The sequence below is a fragment of the Myotis nattereri genome, assembly GCF_964212035.1.
Source record: "Myotis nattereri genome assembly, chromosome: 13".
NCBI classification, from domain to species: Eukaryota; Metazoa; Chordata; class Mammalia; order Chiroptera; family Vespertilionidae; genus Myotis; species Myotis nattereri.
Window position 1 is genome coordinate 16,403,553 of NC_138088.1, and position 20,599 is coordinate 16,424,151.

The following is a 20,599-nucleotide window of genomic DNA, read 5'->3' on the forward strand; positions in this document are numbered from 1 at the left end:
AGAATCATTGATTGGCTGCCTCCTGCATGCCCCCTACTGGGGATCGAGTCCATAACATGGGCATGTGCCCTGACTGGGAATCGAGTTGTGACTTTCTGGTTCATGGGTTGATGATCAACCAGAACCACACGGGCTAGGCATACTCATTTTTATAGGTGAGGAAACTGAGGCTTAGAGATGTTAATGGTCCATAGTCCCACAACTAGTTAATGATAGTACCAGGGCTCAAACCCATGACTTCTGACCCACTATTTCCCTTAATGCTTTGTGCTTCCTTAAAAACAAAAAATCCTTATAAGCTAGATGAAATGGGTTTCTGTTCCTTTTGACCAAAGGAGTCAGAAGAAAAGTCCCTTAAAGCCAAAGCATGACTGCCCTACTATATCTTACCCTGCCTTCCATGCCAACAGCTCCTTCACATATTTGTCATTCTTAAGAAAATTGAAGAGAACAAAATAAATTATTGTATTGTGGGGGATTTTGAAATGTGCATATAAAAATAGTATGATGTCTATATATATAAAAGCCTAAGCGACCATTCAACTGGTAGCTATGATGTGCACTGACCACCAGGGGGCAGATGCTCAATGCAGAGGCATGGGAACATGGCACAGACTGATGAATCTCAGAGGGAAGTGGGGAGGGTGGGAAGAGACTAACCAAAGATCTTATATGCATACTAGGGGCCCAGTGTAGGGATTCATGCACCAGTGGGTCCCTCGGCCTGGCCTGCGGGGATCGGGCCAAAACCAGCTCTCTGACATCCTCTGAGGGGTCCTGGATTGTGAGAGGGTGCAGGCCAGGCCAAGGGACCCCACCGCCGGATGAATTCGTGCACTGGGCCTCTAGTATTATAATAATACATCCATATCCTTTCTTTTACCTCTGACTGTCTTTGAATATTTTAATATAGAATAAAGATCCAAATACTACTGTGAAAAAAACAATTTCCTCCTTTACTTGCTGAAAAATTAAAAGAAAAAGCTCTGGTGGTTCCCTCTTACATAACACAATTTTACAACTTGCTTGGCTTACATGGCATTTGAAAGGCAAAGAAAACCCTCCAATATCTTTCACTGTCCTTTTTAACAGAGTCTGTTACTCAAAGGCTGTAGAACTGGTCATCCCTCAGATATCGTTATTTTTATTAGTCATTAAGGCAGGGGCTGGGGCAGTAGTGCAAGAAGGCAAAAGAAGTTTACTGTAAGGCACTGAATAAATATTGTTTACAAGGTTATATTCTTGATTTTAGTCCTAGGTTTCACTTAACTTTGAGAAGATATGAGAAGACTAATTTTAAATATAATGATCAAACTTATTTTTAATAAATTTTCAGTTTTGCGTTCATCATCATGGGTGAGTGATTTTATTTTCAAACGTGACGTTTTTCTAGCCATTTGCAAGAGGGCAGATAGTGTTTATTTGAATACCTTTCGTCAAGGTCATTAGTGAAGTCAGTTTCTGTAGAAGGTGAGCAACTCACCTTGTCTGAACCCTTATCTTTTGCGCGGCTGTGCATTCACTTTTATCTGTACTATGATGACTAATTTATAGCAGGACAGAGTATTTTAGATTCTTCTTTAATGAAGGAAGGTATTTAAAAACAAGGGTGACAGTAACACTTTTATGTGTTTGGATCCTGTTGTGTTACAAAAATATTTAAGTTTAATAAAGATGCTAACCAGCCCTGGCTGGGTGGCTCAGTTGATTAGAATGTCATCCGATACACCAAAAGGTTTTGAGTTAGATTCCGGTCAGAGCACGTACCTAGCTGTTGTGGGTTCGATCCCCGGCTGGGGCATGTTTTGGAGGCAACTGATCGATGTTTCTCTCTCACATCGATGGTTCTCTCTCTCTCTCTCTCTCTCTCTCTCTCTCTCTCTCTCTCTCTCTCTCAAAATTTATGAAAACACATCCTCAGGTGAGAATTAAAAAAGAAAAAAGATGTTTACCAGATTTTTTTTTCTACAAAGACGTGTTTTAAATATTTTATAATTGCTTTACTACTTCCCTGAAATTGATTTTTCAGAAAAAGCATGTACTGCTGCTGGTACGAGTACAAGATCACCGTCTCTTTACCTGGTGTTTAAGTGTTGGCCTAATTACTGAGTGAGAGTCTGAAAAGCCTTTACCCATAAATTCATATACTTAACAAGTCACAACCTTGAAATCTTGCTCTACCTGAAAGCACCATTAAAAGTGCTTGACTATTATAACTAGAGGAAATTTTTAATAAAAGCTAATTAAGCTACAAAACTCCCAAGTGGTTAACTGATTTTAGGGGCTAAATTTCTCGTACTTCTAATTATCCCTGATGGCTTTACTTAGTGTTTCACAAGCCTGACAGATGACAGTGAAAAACTGCAGCGAAATTCATCCACCCTGACACTGCTAACCACCGGCTTCTCCCTCTCCAAGTAAAATCAATACTCTGTTTGAGTAAACACGTTTACAGCTTTATTAGGATGTCTTGCTTGTTCTGTAACAGCTACTTGAAGCTGTGGTAACAAATCGACTCAACTCAGTTAAACCTAGAGAGCTGGGTAAGAGGCCCATCGATAAGGTTGTTATAAAAATAAACTGCAGGAGATCAGAAAGCTGGAGCAAACAGTCTGGTAAATGTCAATATTTTCCCTTACAGAGGATGACAAAAACAGTGAGATCATGTGCAAAGTCTTTTTTCCTCTTAAAAATGTTTCTTGTTTCACTGGATAAAGATTTCTACTTTTAGTGCACAATTCTTCTGAGTGAAATTTTTGCTTCCTAATTCCCATGTGCATCTGGAACAGGAAGCTGGTGTAAATACTTGCTATGTTTCCTGCCATTTCAGATTATTTTCCTTCATATTTAGAGGCTTATGTTGGTCTTCACTGACTTTATAAAATGACCTCATTCAAATTATCTGGAATGCTTGTGGTGGTTCAATCTTACCTGCTTTTATTAATGAAACAAAACATTTTGTCATCTGCAGTGGGAGGTCATTTCAATGCACTGTTCACTCTTGCTATAATAGCTGTGAGACCTGATGTTGTATCTTCCAAACTCGCCTTCCATACTGAAGCATTTTACAAGAGCAAACTGTTAGCTTCAGACAGGCTGCATAACCTCCTGACTAGTGGTAGTACATAAAAATACCTGCTACCTATTAGGAGCAAACCTCCATGGTGTCTATAGCTCTACCAAATAAGAACTCATATACCCTCTTTTAGATGTTCACAGGTTGCTCAAAGAACTAACATCTGGCAGGAAATTCCCACTTCAATTTGGCTAGCTTAGACTACCCAGATGTGACAAAGTAATGGTCTCCCCCCCTCCCCCTGCTGAAAAGTTCTCAGATGTAAACTTGTTTTTCACATCCTATGTAGTCTAGTTAGTAAAACTTTGTTTTGTTTTGTTTCATATTGACTACCAACAAGTCATGAATTTCAAGTAACAACTCATGACCCATATGTTAAACAACACAGATTTTTCTGGAAAAAGGAAATCAACAAACATTAAATTCTGAGATAACTTAAAAAGCTACTGTGCCTGCCAGGCTAAGGTCTGACCTAGCAGGCATTTGCATAATGAAAACCAAAGCCTAAGTGGTGTCAGATGGTGCAGTGACTGACATGGACAGGAAGTCAATTCAGAGCAAAGGTTCCTCTGCAATAACAGCTCAGCCCAACACACCTCCCACACAAAGTGAGCAACTGAGCCACACGGGGTAATGTACTAGTGTAGGTAGGTGCTCAGTGCGATAACTATGAGGATAACTTATTTCCTCTTTCTGGGGTTGAAAATGGAAACCTGTCAAATTCTATTAACTTGTCATTGCATTTGAATTAAAAAAAAAAAATCAAAGAATCTTTTAAATGCCCCTAATTCAGGAAAGAAGCTCTTGCAGAGTATCCATAAGCACAGTTTTACTCATAGAGATAAGGTTTCCTTCTACCCCAACTCCTTCCAAAATACTGCTGTAAAGATCATTCCTCCTCATGGAACAAAACTGTACAAGATCAGGTTAGCATTCTGATTTTAAACCTAATGTGTGATCTCTTGATGTGGTTCCGAAAATAAAATTTTAGCATATGCTTCTGTTTATTGTTAAAGCAAAACATCTTGGATACCCACATGTCAAGAAAAACTACATCAAAGGCTTTTATCCATTTGGGATATTGACTCTTGACTTATATAATTCCAAGAGGCCTATCTAAAAGACTGCTTAACCGACAACCTTCATTTGGATTATGAACATGTGTAATTACTGGCTCATGAATTAATGAGCCAGGAGATCTGGCTTCTCCTATGGAGTATTTGCCATTGGCTCTCATTCTCTGGGCCTCGCTTTCCTCATCTATCAAATGGGGCTTTTTAACAGAACGTGGTTTCATGCCTAACATTAACCCATCCCAGGAGTCGCTTCATGAGCCATCAAATAAAATGTGAATACGGCCATATGGGGATTTGTTTAATCTCATTTTCATGCTGATTCAGATAAGACCTCATTTGAACACAGTTTCATTACTGAAAACAGTCTGAAAACGTGAAAAACTGAAAATATGATCTTTAAAAATACTCACTTTCGGCAATGACATTTTAAGCAATATGTTAAAGACCCATCGATGCAAAGTCTTAGCTGCTGGATAAAGGAGATGATAGTAAGCTTATTTATGTGACTTTATGTCCTAATTCATTAGCAAGATAACAAATTTTGTTAATATTTACTTCAATTCAAAAGCCCGTATTTTATCAATTGACAACTCCTGACAGCAGGGTGGTTCTAAAATTTTAAGAGCATTTGATGACAGAAACTGATTTTAATTTGTCATCTATTTCATGGGCTGGAAATAAAATATACACATCTTAACTCTATAAAATGTCAATGATAGCTGGATAATTAAAGGCAAAATAAATTAAGAGCCTGTGTTTACGCCCCAGATTTGGGAATTCATATATCTGAAGTGAAAATAGGTATGAATTTAGTAATCATGTTGCTAATTTTCATTTGTTTTATTTAGACCTCTGTTGATAGCAAGCAGCCTTACAACATCAGAAGTTACATCTCATATAAATTTGTATGTAGTTTTGAAAATTGTTTCTAATGACTACTTATCATAGCTAAGACTCTGCTAGGTCCCAAGGTTGGCCAGGCTATGCATCAGCATTACCAACATGTGATTTTATTTTTTGATTACATGAATTACAAAGCCAATAAAGATATACTATAACAAATGTTTATTTATTTATTTATTTTTAAAATATATTTTATTGATTATTCACAGAGAGGAAGGGACTGGGATAGAGAGTTAGAAACATTGATGAGAGAGAAACATCAATCAGCTGCCTCCTGCACACCCCCAACTGGGGATGTGACCGCAACCAAGGTACATGCCCTTGACCGGAATTGAACCTGGTACCTTTCAGTCCATAGGCCGACGCTCTATCCACTGAGCCAAACCGGTTAGGGCTACTATAACAAATTTAAACATCACTTAGACAAAATTAAACTTGAATACATTTAGTTTTATGAAAACTTACTATATTGTTACCTATTTTCATTTCGCTATTAATGATTGATTAAATTTGTTAGGTCAGAGATTGGTACCAGTCTACACACTAGTGTTTAAAAAACCACTTTGGCCCTAACCGGTTTGGCTCAGTGGATAGAGCGTTGGCCTGCGGACTGAAAGGTCCCAGGTTCGATTCCGGTCAAGGGCATGTACCTGGGTTGCAGGCACATCCCCAGTAGGGGGTGTGCAGGAGGCAGCTGATCGATGTTTCTCCCTCATTGGTGGTTCTAACTCTCTATCCCTCTCCCTTCCTCTCTGTAAAAAAAATCAATAAAATATAGTAAAAACAAACAAAAAAATACAAAACCACTTTGGCTATTTCAATATACTAATGGAATGCAGTATAACAAAATGATTAGGGGTAAGAACTCTTGGGTCAAACTCTGAGTTTGAATCCTGGCTTTCACTGTGACCTTGGGCAAATTACTTGATCTTCAAACCTCTGAGACCAGAGGAACTGTCCAGCTGAGCCTAGGCCCAGATGCCAATCCCAGATTTGTGAAGCTAAATAAACAGTTGTTGTTTTAGATTAAATAAACAGTTTTTGGGGTGCTGATATGCAGCAAAAGCTAATTGATACATGTTGTATGAATCAGACAGATATGGTAGGTAAAACTGACTCAATCCATATAATAGCAACTGGGATCACTATTGGATTATAATTAGTTCCATTTGACTTACAAATATTCTAGGCCAGAAAACTGATGCACACATATTTTGTCATGTCTAAGAAAGTTAACTTCAGAAATTTTGCTTATGACATTTCCTCTGGCCCTCTGCAAATAAATAAAATTTTATAAATATCAACTCTGTTTTCTTAGAATAAACTTTCTCAATTATATTCAAATATAGGAACATAAGGTTCATATTTGAGCTTCGGGGTCTGATAACCTAGTGTCTCTGACTTATCCAAATCTCCAGAAGATAAAGTGCTTTGGATTCCATTACCTGTTTATAACTGCATCTAGATGGAGGCCACCCAGGGTACTAGATCTCTGAGAGAACACTTAATGCTTGTGAGAGATTCCAGACGTCACCCTAAAATCATCCTGTATTCCAGGTGAACCAATGTTATTTCTCTTTTCTGTCATGGCTTGGGAATCAACTGTGCCTCTTGAACTAATATGGGCTTAAGTACTCTTAGGCAGGGTTCTTGAAATGTGGTTCTCCTCCAACGTCAGCTTATCTACATCTCTGAGTGTGTAACACTAGAGTAGCCCATCATAAAGTGTCCTATGACTGTGCAAGGTGTGAGCCCCTATTCCCTTTCCCCCTGCATGTACTTGAGCTACTGTCTGTGGTAAATTTCATATTCCTAATGACCAATTCAATTCTATACTTCATTTGATGGTTTTAAGGAAAAGTGCTGCTTAAGAAATGAAACACCAAGATGTCCTACTAGAGTTAAAAGATGAAAGGTTATTGTTGCTCTGGGTGGGGCAGGAGTGTGCAGATCTAACCTCAGTTATCAGCAAGTAAGTTCTCTACATACAGTGGGCCATATCAAGGTTTTGGTTTTTTAAGCAAAGAAGTGTGAGAAATGATATATTTAACACTCAGCATGTAATTTTCTACTCTTCTGAGTCTAACAGCAAAGGAAGAAGGTGGTGCAGAAAAATAAATCATAAGAATTCTGCATCACTTCTTTGCATAGCGCAATGAAGCAGCAATTACGAAGAATGGGAAAGTAAGCTAAAAGTGTTTGGGAACAAACAAAGTGAGAACAGGAAATATGAAGATAATTTAAAGAATCTCAATGGTTGCCAGAAGTATAGGCAGGTGCTACATGGAAAGGAAATAGCATCCCTGTTCTGCTAACTTAAATCTTTTTTTTTCTTTTTTAACCAAAATTCTTTTCTGAACATTAATTAGGAAGTGAAATAGTGCTCCCTTTTATTAGATGGGAAATAGGATAATTACTTACATTGTGATTGCTAAGTGGCTTTAAGAGTCATATGCATATTGTAGGTAATATCTTTAGGGTAATATACTTTCTCTGCTAAAGTTATGAGAAATTTAAAAATAAAAAGTATTAGAGGCAGCACAGTTACCTTACCACCCTTCAAAATACTAAACTGTTCTAAGCTATGTAGGGCTCTTAACCACATTTAATGAAGCTTTAAAAAAACTCACACATTTCTATTGATTTCAGAGAGGAAGGGAGAGGAGAGAGAGATAGAAACATCAATGATGAGAGAGAATCATTGATCAGCTGCCTCCTGCATGCCCGGTACTGGGGATCGAGCCTGTAATCTGGCTATGTGCCCTGACCGGGAACCTCCTGGTTCATAGGCTGATGCTCAACCACTGAGCAACACTAGTGGGACTAATGAAGCTTTTTAAATTCTAAGAATGTTGGTCCTTAGGTAAGGTCTCTAGTCATTTTTCTGAGAGTAATATCTCTGTGCCTGGCAAAGGCATACTCATTTTTAGTCTAAAGATAATTTGTAGGTCTAGAATAGACCATATTCTTACAATTGCCATAAAAAATTCGACTAAATCATATTAGATTAACATAAGTTCATATTGACAGCCTACTGGAAACATATTGTTAGGTCTCCTTTCATGGTACTTGTTATGATTTTTTTCCTCAGTTTCACTTACTGGGAAGACACAGGGGAAGAGATTTCATCAGGAACAATGACAGTGCCTGTCACAAAATGTTCTCAGTGTTTCCATTTGTTACTATGGCAGTGACAAAGAGGGTTCCAAATGAAAGGGCAAACCTGCTGTGACTAAGCGCAGCAGGACAACGGGAAGACATTTCCTCCTGACCTGGGAAATTAGGAAATCGTACTTAGAGATTATAGAATTGTCTCCATTTCCAAGGGTACCATTGTAGCACTTGGGCTTTGAGGGAGAATGTGAAAAGGGTAGTTCCATGAGAGCTGGCTAGTGACAAATAAAGGGCAAATGTGACAAAGTGTTTAAGAACCCCAAACAGATAGAACAAGGAGGTATGCTCGTAGAGGCTGAAGGGATTTGTCACTGTCACTAAACCCTTGAGATGGAACTATGAATTCAACTTATATACATTTGGGGTATTCATTTTTAAATTATACATGAAAACGTATGATGTAGCCATATATATTTTATGTGGCTAATAGGAACACCTGGTACTCTGGTACTGAGATATGTAATTAGCACAAGGTAGGTGAGGGGATGCTTTATCCAAAAAGTTAAATTTGGGAATGATATATTGTTATGCAAAGTCACAAAAGACAGAAACACTCTTAAGCCAGCAAAAATTGAAAGTAATAGGAGCACATATTAACTATCTAAAGATAGAATGTGTCACTCAGAAAGGAGATCTATATATATAAAAGGCTAATATGCAATGTGTCCCCTCAGGAGTTCGACCAGGAGACCAGGAGTTTGATCGCTTGCTATGACGTGTGCTGACCACCAGGGGGCAGCACGGAACATGGCAGGCAACCAGTGGCGGCAGGGCGCTGAGGGAGTGAGGGAAGGAGGAGGCAGGGAGGCAGGGAATCTGATCGGCCCTGATCTCTGGCCAGGCCTGGGGACCCTACCTGCTCATGAATTTCATGCACTGAGCCTCTAGTATATTAATAATCAGGCAAGAAAACAAAGAAAAAGGAACTACACAGTAAATGTAAAACTTGTCATTGCCTCTCCATTCATTTGCAAGGTGGAGGAGTTTGCTCCCATGGCTGGATTATTTCAAATCCTAGCAGAAAAGGAGTTCCTTGGTGTAGAGATGGGAGTAGGGGTTTTTAGCCAATGAATTTTTCTGTATTTTAAACTAACAATACCTCCTTTATTGTAAGATGGATGCATTGGCCTGGTGCTACTAAACAGATGATTCATATAACTTCTTGTATGCTGACCAAGCAAGTTTATGATCTGGCTTTCTGGATCTCTGTAGTGCAATCAATTCTATTGCTTAGGAAAAGCTCCTGGTTCAAACTCACCAGGGACTACAGTCCTTCGATTCCCTATCCTTTCTCCTCTCTTTTTTGCAACAATCTTACCCTACAGTCCTGAGAATCCCACCAGATAACAAAAGCTCCTGTTCAATAAATAAAGTCATCTATTCAGATGAGAGGAAGTTTCTCTCTGGCAAAACCAGCTTTTGTTAGTAGGGCTGGTCTGTGGTTCTCTATCCTAATGAGATTTCCCTAAAAGTTCTGAGAAATACAGTGCGGTGAGTAAGAGCACTGCATCTGGGGCCAGAATGCCTGGTGTGAATCCTGATTCTGCTACTTTCTAGCTATGAGACTTTAGGCAAGTTACCTAACCCTTATATTCTCAGTTTTCTCATCAATAAAATGAACTGCCAGGAGCTCTTATGAACATTACATGAGTTAATATATGTAAAGTGCTTAAGGTATGAATTGGCTCATAGATGCTATATAAATTTATCTATTGCTATTACTATACAGCTTAACTTACATAGAATGTGCTGAACATGTTGACATAAGTATTCCATTGCCAGAATGACAGCATATTCATCTCATTGCATGACTCAGTCTTTCAAGATCTCATTATCATGGGAACTGATCAGAGTAGAGTTAAAGGGAGAAAAATGGCTCCCTAATTGAGGTACCAGCAGTACCACCAGCTTGCCTTCTTCTTTGTCTGTACTGATTCCAGCAATGTGTAGTGAAATGCAGTGTTTGGATCCAGGGTATGATAAAGTGAATAGAGTGAGGAGGCTGTCATGTCTTTAAAAGGAGTTAGCAAACTACAGACTGAAGGCCAAATCCAGCCTGTGGCCGGTTTTTGTACAGCTAAGGAAGGTTTTTACATTTTAGTGTAAAAAGAAAAAATAAAACAGAAAATAAGCAATCAAACAAATAGAACAAGAAAACTATGCACTGCAGCCTGTGTCTGGCTTGCAAAGCCTAACATTTCCACTATGTGGTCCTTTACAAAAAGTTCCGCACTCTTTCCTCTTTACTTACCTCACTGTACCCTGACAGTAAATATATAATGAAGCTACTAGGCAAGTAGAATAAGATAAAAAAAGAGGCTGAAAATCCTTAACAAAGAACCCAAGTGCTTTGCTGAGGCAGTCCATGCATCACCTTAAGCACAATACAAATGGGGAGCTAGCTGTTCTACATCAGTATCCTAAGAATGATTTCTCTCTCCCTCAAAAAGTCTCTGTTCTTCCCTAATACTGGAAGCACTACAGGTAACCAGGGGTCTGGAAGGGAATCTGGTGTTGCAGAGCCAGATAGCCCAGAGCCCCATTAGGTTACCATCATTTGCCCTCCTAAATATAAAAATAGAGAACACTTAAAGTTTTAAATATTTTACTTAAAAAGACTACATGGAGACAAGTTTAAAAGTTTCTGTACTAAGATTCCTGTTTTAAGCAATTTCTAACCAGGAAATCAATAGTGTTTCCTTAATGTGTTACAGAAGTTGGCCCAATTCTGGATGAGATATTTTTAGCCTGCATGGAGTTACAGCTCTGAAGCAGTATGGAATAGGAAAAAATAGCTGCAAAATACTCTAATCAATGATGAAGCCTTTCAGAGCAAAGAAAAGAGCATGGGGCATGCTACCAGTCTAATGGTTAACTGCTCATTTAAGACTAAGCATGAATAGCTTCAAAGAAGAAAATATGAAATATTTATGGTGCTACAAAAGACCATTAAAACACATACATACATACATACATACATATTTTGAACGATACTGAGTTAAAACCACCATATAATCTTAAATGTTTACCATGATTCAAATTATTTTCCAAGAGAAGAAGGACAATGGTCAGCTCCACTTGCCTTTTTTTTCCTGGTCATGCTTGATGGTATGAGAAGTAAACAGATCAGGAGGGACTCCTGTGGGTTATCATTCTAAAATCTACAGCTTTACACACACCATAACCTAGCTTACCTACACTTAACTAGAAGGAGCTTACATGTATCAAAAGAACCTCTGAATCAGATTTTAGATCAATCTAAGTAATGAAGCCAAGAATCTCCTAATTATCTTGATCTTGTTTTTGAGTACTCATTTCAAAAATAAAATGGTCCTTATAAATGGTCCCAGTTCTTGCTAAGCCTGAACCAGACAAAAATTTAACTCTTCCTAATAAGATAAACATCCAACTATTGTGTTAGAAATACATGTTAACCAAATAATATAATCCTTAGCTATTAGCAGCATACTGTTTAATATTTATCACAATTTGTCTTAAAGAACAACAGTATGTTAACATTTAAGCCCAAAGGGCTATGAATACACCACACACTGTACTTGATGCAGCTTGTTTGTGCAATATTCTGACAGACACAATTAATCTTGTGAAAATGACTAGGGGATAGCACAATAGTAAATTATATTTAAGTCAAAAATACATATTTTCCCTGTAGTAAAATACCTTCTTAATACTTATAGTGATAGTAGATATGGAAAGAACATTAGGAGTTAATTATTTAAAAGAAGAAATTAAAAGCTATTAAATTCATAAATCTTGGCTATCTGGTAGAGACAAGGGTTAAGGAAATGTTTAACTTATAAGTATAAAATAAATGAGTCAGTACCTCCAACAAATGCATCTCCGGCTCCATTGGTATCAATAATTTCTTCCTGGTCCTGATCCAAGACAGCAAAAGCGGTGACTTCACTTTCTGCAATTAGAGCCAGAGAAAGGCAGACTGACTTCTCTTTGTAATATTCAATATACAAATTCACCCATTAGAGCTGAAGCTCCTTCATCATTCATCTTTCAAAGAGACATGAGCTCCAGGCTGTATGTGAGCACTCAGGAACCAAGGTGCAAAGGCATCTGTAAGCAGGGCTTTTTGGGTAATTTTTAGCATACAGATGGATTTTTGTTCAGAGTTATACCTAGGTGGTTCATTTTTGGGGGAACGACTGTACGTGGTAACAGTACCTTTATGGACAGTGCAAATACTTGAACAGAAACGATAAGCTAAAGGAAGTGTTTATAAGGACTGGATCATGGATCTCTAATAAAGCTTCAAGCTTGACTGCATTCTGGGAAGTGAAATCCTGGATACAGTAAAGGGCTATAAATTTTAAAAGTAGAAATAATGATTCCTCTTGGGTGTTTCTTTACAGAAAATCACAACGGCACAATAGAAATGCAACTATTATTCTATTATAATACTTCGTGCCAAGGTCAAGGGTTACTAATTTTTTTGAGGGGCTTACTACAATAACCTAACCTGGTTATGCTTTAGTAGGGAGTCACTATTTCCTTTAAACTATATGTCAACTAGCAAAAGGGAAAGCTGCCACTGAATGTATGGGCAGAACAACTCAATGGGTTCCCCCTCTCTCTCTTCTTTTAATCCTCACCCAAGGATATGTTTATTGGTTTTAGAGAGAGAGGGAAAGAGAAACATTGAGATGAGAGAAATATCAATTGGTTACTTCCCGTATGTGCCCTGACTGGGGATCAAACCTGCACCATGGGTTTGTACCCTGACCAAAATCGAACCCACAACCTTTTCGGTGTATAGGACAATGAACCAACCAACTGAGCCACCAGGACACAATGGGCTCTTGTCTCACAGCAGTCTGGACCAGGGCTTGGTTGATTTGACTACAGAGTAATCTAATACAGTACTTTAAACTTGGCACATGACAATGGAATGAAGTTATTTGTGATGAAATCTGGCCCAGAGGACATCTGCAAAAGATTGTATAGTGCTCTTTATTGGGGGCTGGAACTTCTGAAATCACAAATTTGCATCTGTTATGGGGACAATGTGGTCAAAGACTTGTAAACTTCAGTCTCACCTAAGATCAAGAGAGAAGGGAAAAGGAGATCCTGAGAACCTTAAGGTCTTAGTAAAGAACTTAAAATCACAAACAAACAAACAAACAAACACCATGTTCTGTCTGCCTTCTGGTACCTGCAGCTAATAAATACTTTCAATAATAGATAAACATAGATTTGAAAATGCAAAAAAAGATCGTCTTGGAAAGACTGATAGTCAAGAAGGGCTCATTCACTTAGTGGTCCCTTTTGACCACATGGCTGTAGGTGCTAAGAAGACTCCATACCAGAAGCATCTACTTAAACTCTGAGTAACTAACTTTCCACACGCTGTAACACCAGAACCTACATGGCAGTTAACAAGATTTTGATTAATTGGAAGTTAAGGCATAGTTACCTAGGATTAAAATTCTAGGGAGCATGCAGGACATACTGTTACACAGGGAAAAAAAGATGTAAGCAGACTTTATTGAAATAATTAGGAAAGGGCTAAGTCTGATTTAGGAAAAGGTCTGTACCATAAATATTTATAAAGAAATCTAGTTTTATTACTTCCAAGTACAAGTCATACTATAAAGGGAATTAACAACTATAAACTAAGAACAAACAAGCACTAAATAAGTAAAACGAGCTAAGTTAATAACACCATTGCCATTTATAATAGGGTTACATTACATAATAATATAACATGTCTATAAAACATTTTAGGTAGTATAAGAATTACTGGATTACAGATTTGAAAATAATTATATATAAATGGTAAGTAAGCCACAATTAGACATAACTCCTCGAGTTCTTTGTTTGAAAAAGTTATTGCTTTTTGGTTGGATTAATCCTTACTTCTGAATAGAACCTAATTCCCAAAAGAGATTATTTTAAACTTTGCTCTTAGAATCATGACTTCTTGGTCTAAACCACTGAAAGTTCTGAGTGCAGTGTTACCACTCGGGTTTTCCTGGATGTATGTGAAGAACCTTGAGATGCTTTATTTTTCCGGATCATATGAAGTTCAATTTCCTGAAACGTAAGGTAGAATTATTTTCTTCCTTTATTAATACAAGCTAATATAAGAATATCAAGAATGTAAAAGAGATGTCCTAAATCAGTATAGACACAGTCCACTCTCTATTTTTCTGTACCTGGAGAGCGATATTATGAGAACTTTCAAAATAATGACCATGAACATTTGCAAGATCCTAAAATGTGTTCTAAATAATTAAAAAAAGGATTAAACAATGTTCAATAATATACTTTAAAAATATATTTCTATTGATTTCAGAGAGGAAGGGAGAGGGGAAAAGAGATAGAAATATCAATGATGAGAGAGAATCATGGATTAGTTGCTGCCCACACGCCCCACACTGGGGATCGAGCCCACAAAGTGGGCATGTGCCCCGACCGCAAATCGCATCGTGACCTCCTGGTTCATAGGTTGATACTCAACCACTGAGCCATGCCAGCTAGGCAAATGTTCAATAATATTTAAGTTCAATTATATTTTTGGTACATTCTTACTTTTTTGAAATGTGGTTAGTGGGTTTACAGGGCTATCAAAAAAGAACCTCACACAATTAACCAAATAGTATTCATGAGCATGACCTATTCCATAGCCTTCTAGACAATTTACTATATAAGCATATGAAGTACCTCACTAAATCTTAAGACACACTGATAAGAATGGGCATTAGTCAGTCAATGAGGCCCAGGTCTCTCATTAGGACTTAGCTTCTTAGGTATTACTAGTAAATGGGCCTGAAATAGCTGTGGGATCAAGTAGCAAAATTATCTTTTTGTCCTAATTATAGAAAAATGACAGTTTTGATGAAGTACTTAAGAGATTAAGGTAAGTCAGAGCCATTGTTTCTCAGTTCTAACCAAACTTTTTTGTAAAGTGAGAAGAAAAAGGTTTGGGCATGATGAATCATGAGCTACCCCAATCAGACAGGAAACAAACACTAACAATTCAGATTTGTTTGATGTCATTTATTAGATAAGACATTCAGGGTTTGAATGAGATTTAGCTTATTTAAAATACAAAATAGTAAAATTCAAATATTTTCCAGACAGTTTATACAAACAAATAATTTACTTTTCACTTGACTATGACATAAGCTCCACTTCTAATGGCTTAAGAGGCCAGACTGGCTAGAATCAAAACTCCTCACACATCTGTAATGCTGTGCCCAGTATAGTAGGGATGATTAGTAGATTATAGTAGACAATCTACACCAGTGATGGCGAAACTATGACACGCGTGTCAGAGGTGACACGTGAACTCATTTTTTTGGTTGATTTTTCTTTGTTTAATGGCATTTAAATATATAAAATAAATATCAAAAATAGAAATCTTTGTTTTACTATGGTTGCAGATATCAAAAAATTTCTGTATGTGACACGGCACCAGAGTTAAGTTAGGATTTTTCAAAATGCTGACACACCAAGCTCAAAGGTTCGCCATCACTGATCTACACTAATAAAAGAGATGCAAATTGACTGTCCCTCTGTGATGTCCACCAGCCAATCAGGAGTATGCAAATTAACCCAACAAAGATGGCAGGTTAATTTGCATGCACAGGTGCTGAATGGCCAGGGGTGGGGCAGCCACTTGCGCACATGCCGGCGCCAAGCAGCCTGGGTCCCGGGGATGGGTGTCCTCACAACCCAGGCCGCTCTGAGCCTGTAGGCCCGCATGTAGGCCCAGAGCAGCTGGGGTTCTGGAACACCCCCAGCCACTCCGGGCCTACACTCGCAGGCGCCGAGTGGCCGGCGGGGGGTGGGGGGGGGCGGCAGGAACATCTCCAGCACCCAGGTGCTCTAAGCTGGTGCACATGTAAGCGGCCGGGGGTGGGGTGGGAACGTCCCCCACAGCGAGCGAGCAGATAGTAGGTCGCTGCTTGCCACTAGCATGGCAGCGAGGGGCAAGCAGTCCCCCGCAGGCCCCCACAGAGAGCAGACAGCAGGGTCCTGCTTGCCCCTGGCCCTGGTGGCGAAGGGCAAGCAGGCTCCCACAGAGAGCAGACACCAGGGCCTGTGATGGCGTCAAGCAGGCAGGTCTGCAGAGAGCAGAGAGCCATGGGGAGCAGGCCTAAGCCGTCAGTAGGACATCCCCTGAGGGCTCCCAGATTGGAGAGGGTGTAGGTCGGGCAGAGGGACCCCCCCCCTCCCGTGCATGAATTTGTGCACCGGGCCCCTAGTATCTAAATAAAAATAAAATAAAAAATTCAGTTGCTCAGTGCCAGAGAGATAGATTGAATGTTTCTGTAGCCTTATCCCTCCTAAATTAACTATATATTTTAGTACTGTGGACACACAACCTCATGATAATATCCCTAGGAAATTGTTAATTGTTACTGTTTTGTTGATGTCACCTCTAAATTGTAGGGAAGATATAATTGAAGAGGATACATAGCAGGATGAAGAGGCTGGTAGGCAGGTGTTTTTAACCTTAAGGTAGACTGCAGTCACCACCTCTGCCACTGCCACAAGGCATGGAAAAGACAGAAAAATTATGGCAAAAATTCCACCAGACCGTGAAAACCATGACCGGGTAAAACCCAGAACTCTTAAGATTCTTTAAAGAGGCTCCTGCACCTTGGCCATTCCTTATACTGAGGTAATTTCCAGAATACTAATGTTTTTGTTTGCTTGTTTTCTATCATCCTTTTATTTGGAGATTATTATAAACTACCAGAAAAGTGTGGAGAAAAATAATCCATAGAACTACTCCATAATGTTTATCTAAATTTACCAGTTTTTAGCAATTCCCCACATTTTCTTTATCGTTCCTCCCATATATATGTATATATTATTTTTTATTCTTTCAAGCCATTTGAGTATAAGCTGCATATATTATACATTTGATTCCTTAATAATTCAGTGTGTATTTCCTAAGAACAAGGATATTCTTTTAGATAACCGTAATATAGTTGATAAATTAAAAAACTTAACTATTATTACTGTATCTAACCTATACTCCACATTCTAATTTTGTTAATTGTCTTTTATATAAAATATAGAGGCCCGGTACACAGATTTGTGCACCGGTGGGGTCCCTCAGCCTGACCTGTGGGGATTGGGCTAAAACCGGCTCTCTGACATCCTCTGAGGGGTCCCGGATTGCGAGAGGGCGGTTCCTGGTGATGCACCCAGAATTGGGCTCCCACCTCTCTGGTTCCAGGATGTGTCACCTGAGAACTGCAGCTGCCAAGTCACCGCAGTTTGGCAGCTCCTGCATTGAACGTCTGCCCCCTGGTGGTCAGTGCACATCACAGCTACGATTGCACGGTCCGTTAGGCTTTTATATATATACTAGGGGCCCGGTGCACGAAATTCGTGCACTGGGGGGTGGGGGTGGGGGGAGGAGAGTGTCCCTCAGCCCAGCCTGCCCCCTCTCACATACTGGGAGCCCTCAGGCGTTGACCCCCATCACCCTCCGATCGCCTGATCGGCCCCTTGCCCAGGCCTGACGCCTCCGCCAGAGGTGTCAGGCTTGGACAGGGGACCCCCATCTCCCCCGATCACTGGCTCTGGCCCCCGCCCAGGCCTGAGGCCTCTGGCCCAGGAATCATGCCTGGGCAGGGGACCCCCATCTCCCTCTGATCGCTTGCTCCACCCCCCGCCCAAGCCTGACGCCTCTGACCCAGGCTTCAGGCCTGGGCAAGGGGACCATCATATCCCCCAATCCCCGGCTCCGCCCCCCACCCAGGCCTGATGCCTCGGCCAGAGGAGTTGACCCTCATCACCCTCCGATCACCAATCACCGGATCGGCCCCTTGACCAGGCCTGAGGCCTCCGGCAGAGGTGTCAGGCCTGGGCAGGGGACCCCCAGCTCCCCGCGGTTGCAGGCTCCGCCCCTGCCCAGGCCTAACGCCTCTGGCCTAGGCGTCCGGCCCAGGCAGCGGGGACCTGCAGTGGCAGCGGGGGGCGCCGCGATCGTGGGCTTCGCTTTAGGCCCAGGCAAGGGACCCCTAGCTCCCAGGACTGCCAGCTTCGACCGTGCCCAGCTCCCATCGCTGGCTCCACCCCTACTTCCTGCTATCACTGGCCAGGGCGGAAAAGGCGCCTGATTCTCCGATCATGGATGGGGGGCAGGGCAAAGGCGGCCCCAGGGCCGCCTTTGCCCTGCCCCCCAGCTCTTAGCTCCCCCCTGGGTTTCCAATCACTGTCAGTGGCAGGGGGCTTCTTCCTGCTTTCCCTTTCGCCTCCCTGCATTGTGCCTACATATGCAAATTAGCCGTCATCTTGTTGGCAGTTAACTGCCAATCTTAGTTGGCAGTTTATTTGCATATAGCCCTGATTAGCCAATGAAAACGGTATCGCCGTATGCCAATTACCATTTTTCTCTTTTATTAGTGTAGATAGATTTTTTTAACCTGAATGGGGTACAGTCTAGAATCAAATATTATTTTTAGTTGTCCTAATTTATTTTTAATTTAACCTTGTAAATATAGAATGTATACATGTAGTATCCTATCTAATAAAAGAGAAACATGGTAATTGGCATACGACCGCTACCCTTCCCATTAGCTAATCAGGGCAATATGCAAATTAACTGCCAGCCAAGATGGTGGCTGGCAGCCAGGCAGCTTAAACTGAACATGAGGCTTGCTTGCTTCAGTGATGGACTGCAATGTTCCCCGCCTGCCTTGCTGGCCTCTGAGCTTGCAGTTTAAGAAACATTGTAACAAATATAGAAGCTAAATAAAACCCCAGAAACCTACTTTCAGCTAGCCGGGATCTCAGAGCTGGAGTTATACATTGTTTTGATTATAGAACCGAAACAAACCAGATACCTGCTTTCAGGAGCGGAGGCCTAAGAGCTGGAGCCTCAGAGCTAAAGCTGGCTCAGAATAAAAAAGAAAAAAGAAAAAAAGGAGCAGTTGGGAGATTCAGTCCCAGCCTGAAAACAGCCCTCAGCCCCTCACCCAGACTGGCCAGGCATCCCAGTGGGGACCCCCACCCTGAAGGGTGTGTGACCAGCTGCAAACAGCCATCATCCCCTCATCCAGGCTGGCCAGGCACCCCAGTGGGGACCCCCACCGTGCACCAGGCCTCTATTCTATATAGTAAAAGGGTAATATGCCTCCCGGCACCGGAATCAGCGTGACAGGGGGCAGCGCCCAAACCCCCTGATCACCCTGTGGCTCTGTGTGTGACAGGGTGCGGTGCCCCAACCCCCCCACCCCACGGGCCCTGCTCTGTGTGTGACAGGGTAGAGCCATAACCTCCCCATTGGTCCTGCCCTGAGTGTGACAGTGGCGGCACCCCAACCCCCTGATTGGCCCTGTTCTGTGGGTGAGGGCGGTGCCCCAACCCCCTGATCCGCCCTGCTCTGTGTGTGACAGGGGGCGGTGCCCCAACTCCCCTATCGACCCTACTCTGTGAGTGACAGGGGGGAGCTCCCCAACCCCCTGATCGACCCTGCTCTGTGCGTGACAGGGGGGAGCTCCCCAACCCCCTGATTAACCCTGCTCTGTGTGTGACAGGGGGGAGCTTCCCAACCCCCTGATTGGCCCTGCTCTGTGTGTGACAGGGGGTGGCGCTGCAACCTCCCCATCGACCCTGTCTTGAGTGTGACAGGGGGCGGTGCCCCAACCCCCCAGTCGGCCCTACCCTGAGCGTGACTGAGGGTGGCATCACAACCTCCCAATCCGCCCTGCTCTGTGCATGACAGGGAGCGGTGCCCCAACTCCCCAATCGGCCCTGCTCTGAGCCCAACCAGGGGCTGCACCTAGGGATTAGGCCTTCCCTCTGCCACCCAGTTGTTATCTCCCAAGGAGTCCCAGAGGGACCCGAGAGGGCACAGGCCGGGCTAAGGGACTCCCCCCTCCCCCCCAAATGCACAAATTTTTGTGCACCGGGCCTCTAGTATATATATAAAAGCCTAAGTGACTGAACGACCAAACAACCAGTCACTATGATGTGCACTGACCACCAGGAGGCAGATGCTCAACTCAGGAGCTGCCCTGTGGTGGTCAGTGCGCTCCCACAGCCAACCTCCCGCGGCCCCTCCCTCCAGCCAGTCAACCTCCCACTGCCCCGATTGGCCCCACTTGCCGGCCAGTTGGAGGGACCGCACCCATGCACAAATTCGTGCACCGGGCCTCTAGTAAATGTATAAAAAGGTATGCTATAAAAACTCCCTCTCAGCTCTTGTCTCCCATTCACAGTTTCTAGTCCTAGTACTTTCCAATTAGGTTATCACGGTTATTGCTTTCCTGTATCTCCTTTCAGGATTTCTCTATGCATATACAAGCAAAATATTCTTATTGTTCTCCTTAAAAAAAAAAAGTATCATAATATGCAGGTTGTATTGGACCAT

The 20,599-nt window shown here is 41.5% G+C and overlaps 1 protein-coding gene across 2 annotated transcripts in view; it reads right to left on the reverse strand.

The window, feature by feature from the left end:
• The window catches only part of ADK (adenosine kinase), a 474,216-nt gene that overhangs the window by 22,437 nt on the left and 431,180 nt on the right, over positions 1-20,599 (reverse strand). For both annotated transcript variants that reach the window (XM_081105246.1, XM_081105247.1), the window contains exon 10: positions 12,074-12,160. In XM_081105246.1, coding sequence (XP_080961372.1) covers positions 12,074-12,160 — 87 coding nt within the window. The remainder of the gene's footprint in view (positions 1-12,073; positions 12,161-20,599) is intronic.